Source organism: Grammomys surdaster, unplaced genomic scaffold (assembly GCF_004785775.1).
Source record: "Grammomys surdaster isolate TR1022 unplaced genomic scaffold, NIH_TR_1.0 100, whole genome shotgun sequence".
Taxonomy (NCBI): domain Eukaryota; kingdom Metazoa; phylum Chordata; class Mammalia; order Rodentia; family Muridae; genus Grammomys; species Grammomys surdaster.
In genome coordinates, this window is record NW_021604579.1 from 653,887 (window position 1) to 665,440 (window position 11,554).

The 11,554-nt window shown below is 40.8% G+C and overlaps 1 protein-coding gene across 1 annotated transcript in view; it reads left to right on the forward strand.

Annotated features, from left to right (window-relative positions):
* The window catches only part of Zmpste24 (zinc metallopeptidase STE24), a 42,262-nt gene that overhangs the window by 8,849 nt on the left and 21,859 nt on the right, over nucleotides 1-11,554 (forward strand). Inside the window, exons 3-6 of the mRNA XM_028786090.1 lie at nucleotides 2,103-2,189; nucleotides 7,583-7,699; nucleotides 8,229-8,381; nucleotides 9,998-10,139. Of these exons, the coding sequence (XP_028641923.1) occupies nucleotides 2,103-2,189; nucleotides 7,583-7,699; nucleotides 8,229-8,381; nucleotides 9,998-10,139 (499 nt within the window). The remainder of the gene's footprint in view (nucleotides 1-2,102; nucleotides 2,190-7,582; nucleotides 7,700-8,228; nucleotides 8,382-9,997; nucleotides 10,140-11,554) is intronic.

Below are 11,554 nucleotides of genomic sequence, written 5' to 3' on the forward strand. Positions count from 1 at the left end.
CCCTCCCTCCCTTCCTTCCTTCCTTCCTTCCTTCCTTCCTTCCTTCCTTCCTTTTCTTCCTTACAACTGGGGATTGAATTCAGGGCCTCAAGAGTGCTAAGCAATCACTCCACTAAGCTGTATGTCTAGCAACCAGTTGCTGTTTCTCCAACACCACAGAAAGGTCTCACTGTTTCTTGGGCTAGCTTGAGCTCACTGTGTAGCACAGACAATCTTACTTCAGCCTCCTGAATAGATAGGATTACAGGCTGTTTTCACGATTTGAGCTATTTCGTGGTTTTTAATGTTCTTAGAATGTGACTTAGTGAATGTCTGTCTACATATTTGCCCAAGACAAAGAGTGGTAAGAGCCTACTCCTGAAGCCCTGATTCCTGTCTTAGGATTCATCTTTTCTTGCCCACAGGAGGCCTGAGTCTCCTATTCTGTCCCATAGCCTGGTAAGTGAACATGACTCACCACTTCTATGTCAATAGTAACAATATTTTAACCAGGCATGGTTTGTGCATACCATATTCCCAGCTGTGTAGGAGGCAGAAAGATCATTTAAAACCATTAGTTTAAATACTGCCTGGGCAACATAATGAGATGATATCTCAAATAAACAACAGCAAGCTAATACTTTTTCCTGACTGAAAAGGACACTTTCCTTTCATGGAAAAGATAGTTAGAAAGCTATATTGCTTGGTTCAAATTCTGTTTGTTGGTCATTACCTGTGGGATTTGGAACAAGCCATTTAACCCTTGTAGGCTTAAGTGGTAAGTTTTTATTTTAGTCTCTTGGCAAATGTTTTTACTTACTTTTTTAAGCCATTATGATTAACACATATGATTCCTATTTCTAGGGTTCACTGGTGTTTTTGATGCATTATAATAATAATGATAATATCAGGATAATTAGTATATTACCATAGAAATAGGGGTGTGTGTGTGTATGTGTGTGTGTGTGTGTGTGTGTGTGTGTGATACAAACATTGAAACCCTCTCTTCTACCTGTTTTCAAATTCAACTATACAAAGACCAGAGTCTGTTCTCTCTGACTTTGTACTCCTTAATAGTTTCTCCTCATTATTGGTTTTAAGTTTTAATCGGCACATAATATTTATGTACATTTATGTAGTACAGTGTAATTTAGAAAATGTATACCCTGTATGACAATCAGACCAGGGTAATTAGAATTTCCATTTCCTTAAACATGTTTATGCCAGAAACCTTTAGGCCTGTGGTTCTCTTGAAATACTTCATAAACTGTTATAGACTAAAGTACTGATTTGTTACAGATGCCTGAATTAAACCCTATTGACTGACTGTTTTGATATCCATTATTTAACATATTTCTGCATTGATTTCCTAGTGACTATTTTATTTTCCCCTAAAAGAATGATTTTTAGCTGGGCTGTGGTGGCTCACGCCTTTAATCCCAGCACTTGGGAGGCAGAGGCAGGCGGATTTCTGAGTTCGAGGCCAGCCTGGTCTACAGAGTGAGTTCCAGGACAGCCAGGACTACACAGAGAAACCCTGTCTCGAAAAACCAAAAAAAAAAAAAAAAAAAGAAAAAGAAAAGAAAGAAAAAAGAAAAAAAAGAATGATTTTTAAAGATTAATTAATTTGGTGGTGGTGGTGGTGGGGTGTGTGTGTGTGTGTGTGTGTGTGTGATGGGAGGGACATGCACATGTGCCTCAGTGTGCATGTGGAAGTCAGAACCACTTTTGGAAGTAAGGTCTCTCTTTCATCTTTTACATTGGTCCCAGGAAAGGCTTATATGGCAAGTGCCTTTACCCACTCAGCCATTTCTCTGGCCCTATATTGATTTTTTTTTCAACTTCCATAAGTGAGATTCCTGGGTTTGCCTTTTAAACAGATTTTTTGGAATATAATTTACATACTATACAATTTACCCATATACAGTGTTTAGGCAAAAATATCTCAATGGTCTAAACTCAGTGTCTCAATGGTTTGTATTCGTCTAAATGAAGATTTTATTCTAAATGAGTCGTGCTCCTCTTTTTTCCTGTAATTTACTTATTTCTCCTTATAATTCACTCTTTCATATGATAGTTGCTAAGATTGTTCGAATGTGACCACAATCTGCTTTGTTTTACAGTTTATTCTTCTCTTTGGAGGAATCCCTTTCCTCTGGAGACTTTCTGGACGGTTCTGTAGTTCTGCTGGCTTTGGACCAGAATATGAGGTATGTGAGTCCTTTACCTGGATTGTTCAGTCTTTATTTTGCTCGGTAACCTTTACACAGAAGTTGCCTATTTGGCTCCTGCCGTTGGTAGACTTGCCTCTTGGTCTCTGCACTCCTTGTCTGTGCATGGATTAGTATAAACCATAATATGTTTTGGCTATTTTTCTATTGCCATGACAAAACACTGACCAAAGCAGCTTGTAAAAGAAAGCACTTAATTTGAAGCTCACCATTTCAAAGTCCATGACCATCATGTTGGGGAACATGGCAGTAGGCAGGCATGATGCTGGGGCAGTAGCTGAGAGCTCACCTCTGATCCATGAACAAGAGGTAGTGACACACTGCTCCAACAAGTTCACAGCTCCAAATCTTACCAAACAGTTCCACAAACAGTACCAACATTCAAATACGTGAGCCTATGAGAGCCATATCGTTCAATACTACAGTTATTTACTATAACTCCAGAATTCTAGTGACTTCACAGTTTCTCTCCCAATCACATACTAGCTAATGTGAGTGTTTTAGTTAGCAGGTGACTTTGTTCCATGTGTGGAGTCAGGGAGTAAGGCTTTTTTGTTTGTCTGTTTGTTTGTTTTTTTTTTTGTTTTTGTTTTTAATGCGTTCATCACTCTGTGACACTGGGAAGATCATGCCCTCTTTTTAACTTCTGTAATGCTAAGGTTATGATACCTTGTATTCACATTACATGGTGAAGCAGTCATTTGATCTCATCCATGTGGAAATGTAGTCTTAATGACACAGCTGCTTGTTAGGAGCAACCCTCTGCAATGGTAGGAACTCCTATTTTGTGGAACTTAGCAGATACTTTTACGGCATGTACATTAAACAGACACTTTAAGACAGAAACTCTATCTTCTGGGCAAAGTGTTAAGTGAATTCTCCATCTGTAATGAGCGCTGCAGCCTGCCTTCCTGACTTTCTCCTGGAAGCTGCCATTTTACCTCCTTCGTGATTCTTTATTGGAAATCATGGACTTCCTGTGTGGGTGGGTTGCTCTTGGCTTTAACTGTGCTCATCCTGTACTATTTTCATATACTATTTTCTAAAGCAGCAAGGTGTGTGTGTGTGTGTGTGTGTGTGTGTGTGTGTGTGTGTGTGTGTGTAAGGTAGAGGACAATTTTTAGGAGTTTCCCCTTCTACCATATGGCCTCTAGGGCTTGACCTCAGCCGGTTAGGCTTGGCGGCAGGCATCTTTACCGTCTGAGTCAGCTTGTAGGCTCAGAGCAGTTATACTTTGTTGGATGAGTAAGCACAACTTCTACATGTACCAGGAAGAAACATTCACATCTCCCAGATAAGTCAGTGCAGCCCATATGCACATGTGTGTAGGGATATCCACTGGGCTGTGGGCAGCTAATGGCTGCTCTCCCTTCCAGCCCTGACAAAGAAAAGTGACTTTCTCTGTCTCGGCACCCATCAGCTGCCATTAGCTCCTGAGCTAGGGGTGAGTCTTTATCTTATTGGGATATTTTATGTAATGTTCTGAGGTATGAATTTTGCATTTAATAATAACTTAGGGTTGTTTTCCTGTTGCTTTATTTAGCTAGGCCTTTGTTCTTTAATGGCTGCTGATATTAGAGTCCTCACTTTGTGTAGTTCTGATATATACATATGTAAGTTACCACAGTGCGGTTTTAACACCAGCCCTCAACACTGGCCCAAATTTCAGTTATCAGAGTGTATTATGTGAATAGTTAAATAAACTGCAGACTTCCCTGTTAGCTGGGCAATATACAGACCATGATATAAGTGATAATCAGGCATAGTCATGTCAGTATTTTCATCAATCTATGTAATTGGTTACTGTATATGTTATTCAAAGCGTGATGCCTCATTCTCTTCCAGCATTTAGAAAGGAGGTAGTTGATCTGGGTCCAGTGGTGCACATCTCTGGTCTGTTACGTGGAAGACTGAGGGTGGAGAATTGCTTGAGCCCAGGCATTCAAGACAATACTGGACAACAGTAATGAGACAGAGAGACAAGACAGAGAGGACAGAGAGGAGGAAAAGGGTAGGGAGGGGAGGGGAGGGAGGGGAGGAAAGGGGAGGGAGGGGAGGGGAGGGAGAGCGCTAGACTGAAGGGAGCTGAGATGACTGGAAGGCAGGGTTGGCTGACAAGAGTGAAAGTATAGCAAAGAAGTGAAAAATAATGACAGAAAGTCAGGCTCAGATCCAACCTAGTTAACTACACCACAGACAGGACAGAACGCTGGCAGTACCAGTGCTGCTCCTGTCAGCCACTAGAGAGTAGAACCGTGTGACGGCAACCTGGTCGTCTCGAGTGAAAGCCTTAGGTGTGCTAGAAAGATGGAGAGATCACAGAACTAGTGATACTAGAAAGTCCACACATGAGGACCTTTGGGGATATTTCACATTGAAGTTCAAAGGATAAAACATTAAAAGCTAGTCTAACTTTTGCTGTATGAAATCTCTCCAGAGAGAGCTGTCCTTACAGTAAGATTCATGAGAGGAACTGAGCATTGTTTAAATTCCCTTCAAATCATTGCAAAAAAGAGAGAGATTGGTCTTGAATGTTCCTCATTGTTTTATTTTTTACTGATTTATTAAGTTTTGCCTGCATATGTGTCTGTGTGAGGGTCTCAGAACCCCTGAAACTGGAATCACAGACAATTGTGAGCTGCCGTGTGGATACTGGGAATTGAACCCAGTCCCTCTGGAAGAGCAGCCAGTGCTCTTAATCACTGAACCATCTCTCCAACCCTTGTCCTGTGTTTTAAAATAACAAGCCGTTAAAACAAATTAGTTTTGTTATTTTCTTTTACTTCCCTATACGTTAAGAACTGATTATTAATAGAGTTTTTAAAGATCAAGACAACCACATTTTTTTAGATTGTTTATTTAAATTACTTTACTGTGCCAGGTACTATAACTGGAGAATTACGAGTTCTAGGCTAGCTGGTCCTTAGAGAGAGACCTTGTCCTCCACCCACTCGCCCCCTGCAAAAAAATGGTTTCTAGCACCCACATAATAACAAACAACTGAAACTCCAGTTCCAGAGGATACAGTGCCTTTTCCTGGCTTCCTTGAATACAAACATACACATAGTATACATACATGTTTGTGTTGGTGCATACATATGTATACATACATACAGGCAAAACACCCAAATACATAAAATAGCTTCTTGCTTTTGTGGCGGGGGGCAGTTCTTGAGACAGGGTTTCTCTGTGTAGCCCTGGCTATCCTGAAACTCTCTGTAGATCAGGCTGGCCTGGAACTCACAGAGATTCACCTGCCTCTGCCTCCCTAGTTCTAGGACTAAAGTTGTATGTATACTCTACCACCTCACATCATAAAATTAATTTAAAAAAAATATTTCATATATCTTATTCAGTGGAAAAGTCAGGTTTTAAAGCAACAGAGTAACTGAGTCCATGTGTATAGATGAATATTATTACTGTCCTGGAGATGAACATTTATACTGACCCAATTCTTCTTGTGTACAGTGATGTGTATCTTTATTCTTTTGAGTAGGGCTCACTATGTAGCCCTGACTGCCTTGGAACTTGCTGTGTAGACCAAATTCACAAATTGCTGTGGCCTTAAATTTACAGATCCACCTGCTTCTGCCTCCTAAATGCTGGAATTAAAGGCATTCACCATCATGCCTGGCCCTGGTATGGATCTTTGTACATACTATACTTGTGCATATATTTTGCATTTATTTTTTAAAAATATGAAATAGCGTATGTCAAAATATCAAAAGTGGTTTTCCTTCATGAGAGATTGGCCATAAGAAAATTCAGCAATGCACAGAAACGTCTTATGTAATTGAAAATATTTTCTCTATTTAAAAATGAAGCCATGTATAGTAGTGTAGAGTATGTGAGTTTGTACCCATAATCCCAGCAGTGAGTAGGCTGAGGCAGGAGGATTGTGAATCCAGGTATATAGTTAGACCCTCAACTAACTATATACAATGTCTCAAAAAAAAAAAAAAAAAAAGAAGGAAAGAAAGAAGAAAAGAAAAGGAGACAAAAAAGCAGTAGAAGAGGAGTTGGAGAGTCAGAGCTACTCTGTGTATAGGCAGCATGTTCTCTGGCAGAACTTCCATCGTACCAGACTTTAGTGAGGCCTCTCACAAGCAAGTGTCCTAGTTTTGAGCAGCAGGATAAGGCCTGCTCTTTCTCAGCAAGTATGAACCTCTTTGACTTAGAATACTCCAGAGTCCTCTATGTCATGAACAGATGGTTGGTCTGAATGCAGGATTCATAATGCTGTGTGTCCTAGGACCCTTGGGCACTGACAGAGAGACACCGCTTGGATCTTGTCGCCTTCTTGAAGCAATGTTTTTCCTCATTCCCCCAGGATCCTAGGATGACTTCCTTCTGGTTGACTGGCTGACCAAGGCAAGCTGTGGCTGGCTAATACTCTGCAGGTTTCTGCAGGAGTGAGCTTCCTGCCACACTGCCTTTCTCAGCCAGAATGGTTTTCTCAGTTCTCTTCCTTTCCCAGGTTCTAGCTCATACATGCCTTCTAGGTGCTCCTTCCTCCCTCTGCACTTTTACAAAGCACCTTTTCACTTTTTTGGTTTTTCGAGACAGGGTTTCTCTGTGTAGCCCTGGCTGTCCTGGAACTCACTCTGTAGACCAGGCTGGCCTCGAACTCAGAAATCCGCCTGCCTCTGCCTCCCAAGTGCTGGGATTAAAGGCATGTGCCACCACCGCCCGGCTACAAAGCACCTTTTAAGTGCTATTTCTCCAGGGACATAGTGGTGCATGCCTTTAATCCTAGCAGAGGGAGGCAGAGGCAGGCAGATCTCTATGAGAGGTCAAGGCCAGCGTGATCTACAAAATTATTTCCAGGACATCTAAGACTATACATAGAAACCCTGCCTTGAAAAAACAAACAAACAAACAAAAAAGTTTAAGTGTCATTTCTCTTCACCCATCTCAGTAGCCTCGAAGTTGCACCAGCTCATTAAATGTTTCTTGAATTCAGCGAGGCATCATGGCACATGCCTTTATTCCCAACACCGAGGAAGCAGAAGCAAGGTCTCACCATGTAGCTCTGGTCTTCATAGTCAGAGAGTGAGTTTCAAGCCAGCCAGAGGTACATGGTGAGACCCTGCCTCAACAATACACAAGAAACCCAAGAATAAGTCTTCCTTGAATCCATCTAGTATATGCTACTTTCTCTGTTGTCTGAATCCAACCAACCATTGTCCCTATGACTTCAGGTAGCTTTCAAATCATGCCTCTTCTAAGTAAACATTCCAAGGGCAGGCTGCTACAGCCTGTTCCCACAGGATCAAGTGCATTGCTTGGGACAGATCAAGCATTCAGTGTGTACTTGCTGGTTTGTGCTTCAGTTCACTTGATGGTTTCCTTCCTTTCTTGTTTGTGCTTAGATTATTCAGTCATTGGTGTTCCTGCTGTTGGCCACACTCTTCAGTGCACTGACTGGCTTGCCCTGGAGTCTGTACAATACTTTTGTGATAGAAGAAAAGCATGGCTTCAATCACCAGGTATGACAGGGAACACCAGGGTGTTTACTGTGAAGGTTTCCTGTGCTTCAGTCCCACACTGGCAGGAATTTAGATATAGTCTGCCGTCTTACAGCATGAATCCACTGAGGACAAAGAAACCATAGGTATGGTAAAGACCTTAGTTTAAGGTCCTGATAGAAACCCTTAGTGCTTGCCAGCTAAACTGTTCTAAACTATGAAAATGCAAGACTTTTGCTTATTGTCCTAGGCTTCCTACCTTGTGTTCTTTAAATTTAAGTGTTTCAAAAGCACTTAAAGCTGCTTTTAAAACAAATGTGTTGGGGCTGGAGAGATGGCTCAGTGGTTAAGAGCACTGACTGATCTTCCAGAGGTCCTGAGTTCAGTTCCCAGCAACAACATGGTGCCTCACAGCCATCTGTAATAAGATCTGATGCCCTCTTCTGTTGTGTCTGAAGACAGTGACAGTGTACTCATACATAAAAATAAATAAATCTTTTAAAAAAAATTGCGTTGCTCAGTTAATAGTGGTAATATTTTTCTTTTTCAGACTTTGGAGTTTTTTATGAAAGATGCAATCAAAAAATTTATTGTGACTCAATGTATTTTATTGCCTGTGTCTTCCCTTCTGCTTTACATTATTAAAATTGGAGGTGACTACTTTTTTATTTATGCCTGGCTATTCACATTAGTTGTTTCTCTGGTAAGTAAATTGTTTATTTCCTTTCTTGTTCATTTCATTCATTTATTTGAGATTTCCATATATTAATATTATATGTATATTCTCCTCTCCCTCCCTCTCCTCTAATTCTTCCCATGTTCTCCCTCTCCCTCTCAAACTCATGGCCTCTTATTCTCTAATTATTTCACTTTCTTTTGCAAAAGTTCCTTGGCATTGCTGGGATTTAGTTTTCATCGCTGTGTAAGTGGTTCCTAAGAGAAGGTTTCAGTGTAACCACTGCCCATCTACATCTTTCTCTGAGTTCCTGCTTTGGGGTATAAAGTAGGAGAACTGACTGATAATGGATTTACTTCTCTGTATCCTGACTCTTAATGCTTGCCAGAAGCTAGTTGCTAGTCACTTTCGGTGATCTGGCTGCTAGGCAACTGAGACTGTACTTGTACGTTTAACCAAAATGTATGGCTTTTTTGATTGGTGTATCCTCCCCACCTCCCAGTGCCTAAAAAGCCTTAATGTTTTGAATTTATGAGAGACAAGAAATGAAAGCCTAGAGCCAAGGATGTAGCTCAGTTGGTAGAGTGTTTGTCTAGCATGCACAAGTCCCTAGCTCAGTCACCAGTACTTATAACACAGGTGTGGCAGTGCTCTTGAGAAGTGAAGACAGGAGAATCAGAAGTCCAAAACCATCCTCAGCTGTATATGGAGAGCAGTCAGAGTTAGAGACCCTGTCTTTTAAAAAGCATATGCTTTCCTCACCCAGCTTTCTCCTGCCCTCCCTTCCTGTTCCCTTTCTCTGTATCCCTTTCCTCCTTCAATTAAATTGTTAATTTTTTTTTTTTTAAGAAGCATACTGCTCTTCAGTTCAGGCTAGCCCCAAAGCTACTATGTAGCCTAGGCTGGCCTTAAATTCCTGGCAATCCTCTTGCCTCACCCTGCTGAGTGCTGATATAGGCATCCACCACCATGCTTCTTCTTTTTTTCTGCCCCTTTTCTGTTCTGCATTCTCCTTCACCCACTCTCCATGCTTTCCTTCTTTCATTTCTTTCCCCTTCCTCTTCCCTCTGTCCTTCCCTCCTCTCACCCCCATTTTCCTTCTGTACATCCTTTTCCTTCTCTGTTTCTCATATTCTAAACTGCTTCATCACACAGACAATCATACAATCAAGGGGTATGTTCACAGACCCTAGAAAATACCATCTGTCAGTTCTTCAACTCCATTGGGGATGAGGGTTATTTCCACCTGAATTGTGTGGTGCTTGTTGCTTTATCTCTCAATGGTGGGATCAAGATCAGAAAATGAGCTACTTGTCTTTAAATACCTTTAATATGGCAAACTAACTGAGAGCAAAGACCGAGAAAATACTCCAGAAGTGCCATTTCAACCAGTATGAACAAGTATGTGTTATAATTGGCTTATAGTACCAGAAATCCCCAAGAAAGGCTACTGATTAGGCCCAGAGTTTTTAGTCACTGTTAGTAGCATTATCTTCTAAAATTCAGTTGACTTGCTTACTGTGTTATCACCCTGCTATTTTGATTTAATTTACTAAACAGATAATGTCTCAGTTGTTCGTTGGATGAACATAATTATATAATTAAATTTTTATTAATGAGCAATTTTTCCTGTTATTTTTCAGGTTCTTGTCACTATTTATGCTGATTATATTGCTCCTTTGTTTGACAAATTCACACCTCTACCGGAGGGAAAGCTTAAGCAGGAAATTGAAGTGATGGCGAAGAGTATTGACTTCCCCTTGACTAAGGTGTATGTTGTTGAAGGTAAGGCTGCCTGGAGGTGAGAAGTGGTCTGAGTACTCTGTTCTTAAATCAGTCATCTTTATTGTTTGTTTTAAGTTTGTTACTTAAAAAATAGGATACGATTTTACAGTTGGCTTTTTAAGACTTATAGACTCTGTACTGGAGAGATGGCTCAGCAGTAAAGTGGATGTTCTTCCAGAGGAGCCACGTTAGATTTACAACATCCACATAGTGGCTCACAATTGCCTGTAATGTAAATTTTAAAAATAAAATAAAAAAAAGGAAAGAAAAAGATTTATAGGAACTAATGACATTTCTCAGTATAGAAACTGGTAGCCTGATGCCAAGTCCAGTTTCTATGTACAAATCTGTTTGGTTAACCATACAGTACTGTTCTTAATCTTTGTTCAAAGCCTTTTACTATCTCATCCTGTATTGTATAGTTGACCAAAACTCACCCTACTATCTGCCTGGCTCCTTTGGGTAATTGAATTGGACTCTTAAATGATTAGCTATATAGCACTAGTTTAAAGGCTGTGAAACAAAACCAGTGTTCTTGGCTTTGTTTCAGTGTCCCAGGGGGCTCTTACCTGTGGTACCATCAAACACCTCATATTATTAAACTGTTTTTCTGTTTGCCTTGGAGAGTTAAGCCACCTATTAGTTAAGTTTCAGGGAAGCCTGCCAAATTAAGAGGATAACATTTGGGTATATGTCAGAATTTCTGTTTAAAATAAATAGAAAAGATTCTGTCTCAGAAACTTACTAGTTATGGGATCTTAAACAAATCACTTCTTCCCTCTACCTTTCAACAGTGCTTCCTCCGAATGGTAGTTCTTTGTTTAAAAAAAAAAAGCATGCAATTCACTGTTCAGAGCTTTGTAGCCTACATTCTTCAGATGTTCAGTTCTATATGGCAGAAGCAGCCACAGACAGGGCATAAGCATGGGAACTTAGCTGGGTTCCAGCAAGACTACATGCTAACAAGCAGCACCTTGGATTTGATTTGACGCCATAGTTTGCTGGTACCTACTACAAACTGAAATACCACCAATGAGAAGCAATTGCAAAGTGAAAGGAGAACAAAGATGGCTGTCACTAGAATGAGCAGCTACAAAAGTACAGCAATCTGACAGGCCTCTGTAAGTCAGATTGTAAAGACTTTGGGTTTTGTTGATGTTTAAGGCAGTCACAAGTAGCCAAAGCTAACCTCAGAATTACTCTACAATTGAGGCTGACCATGAACTCTTGACCTTACTCCCTCTGCTTCCCACGTTGCTAGAATTACCGGTATGAGCCACCACACACACCAGGAGACTGTCCTGGGCTTCTGCATAGAGGATACATTGGAGGGCAAGGCAAGGATGGAAGCAGTGAGAGCAGCTGGGAGGCTGTCTGGGCAGTCCAGGTTAGATGGCTGTCTGGGCAGTCCAGGT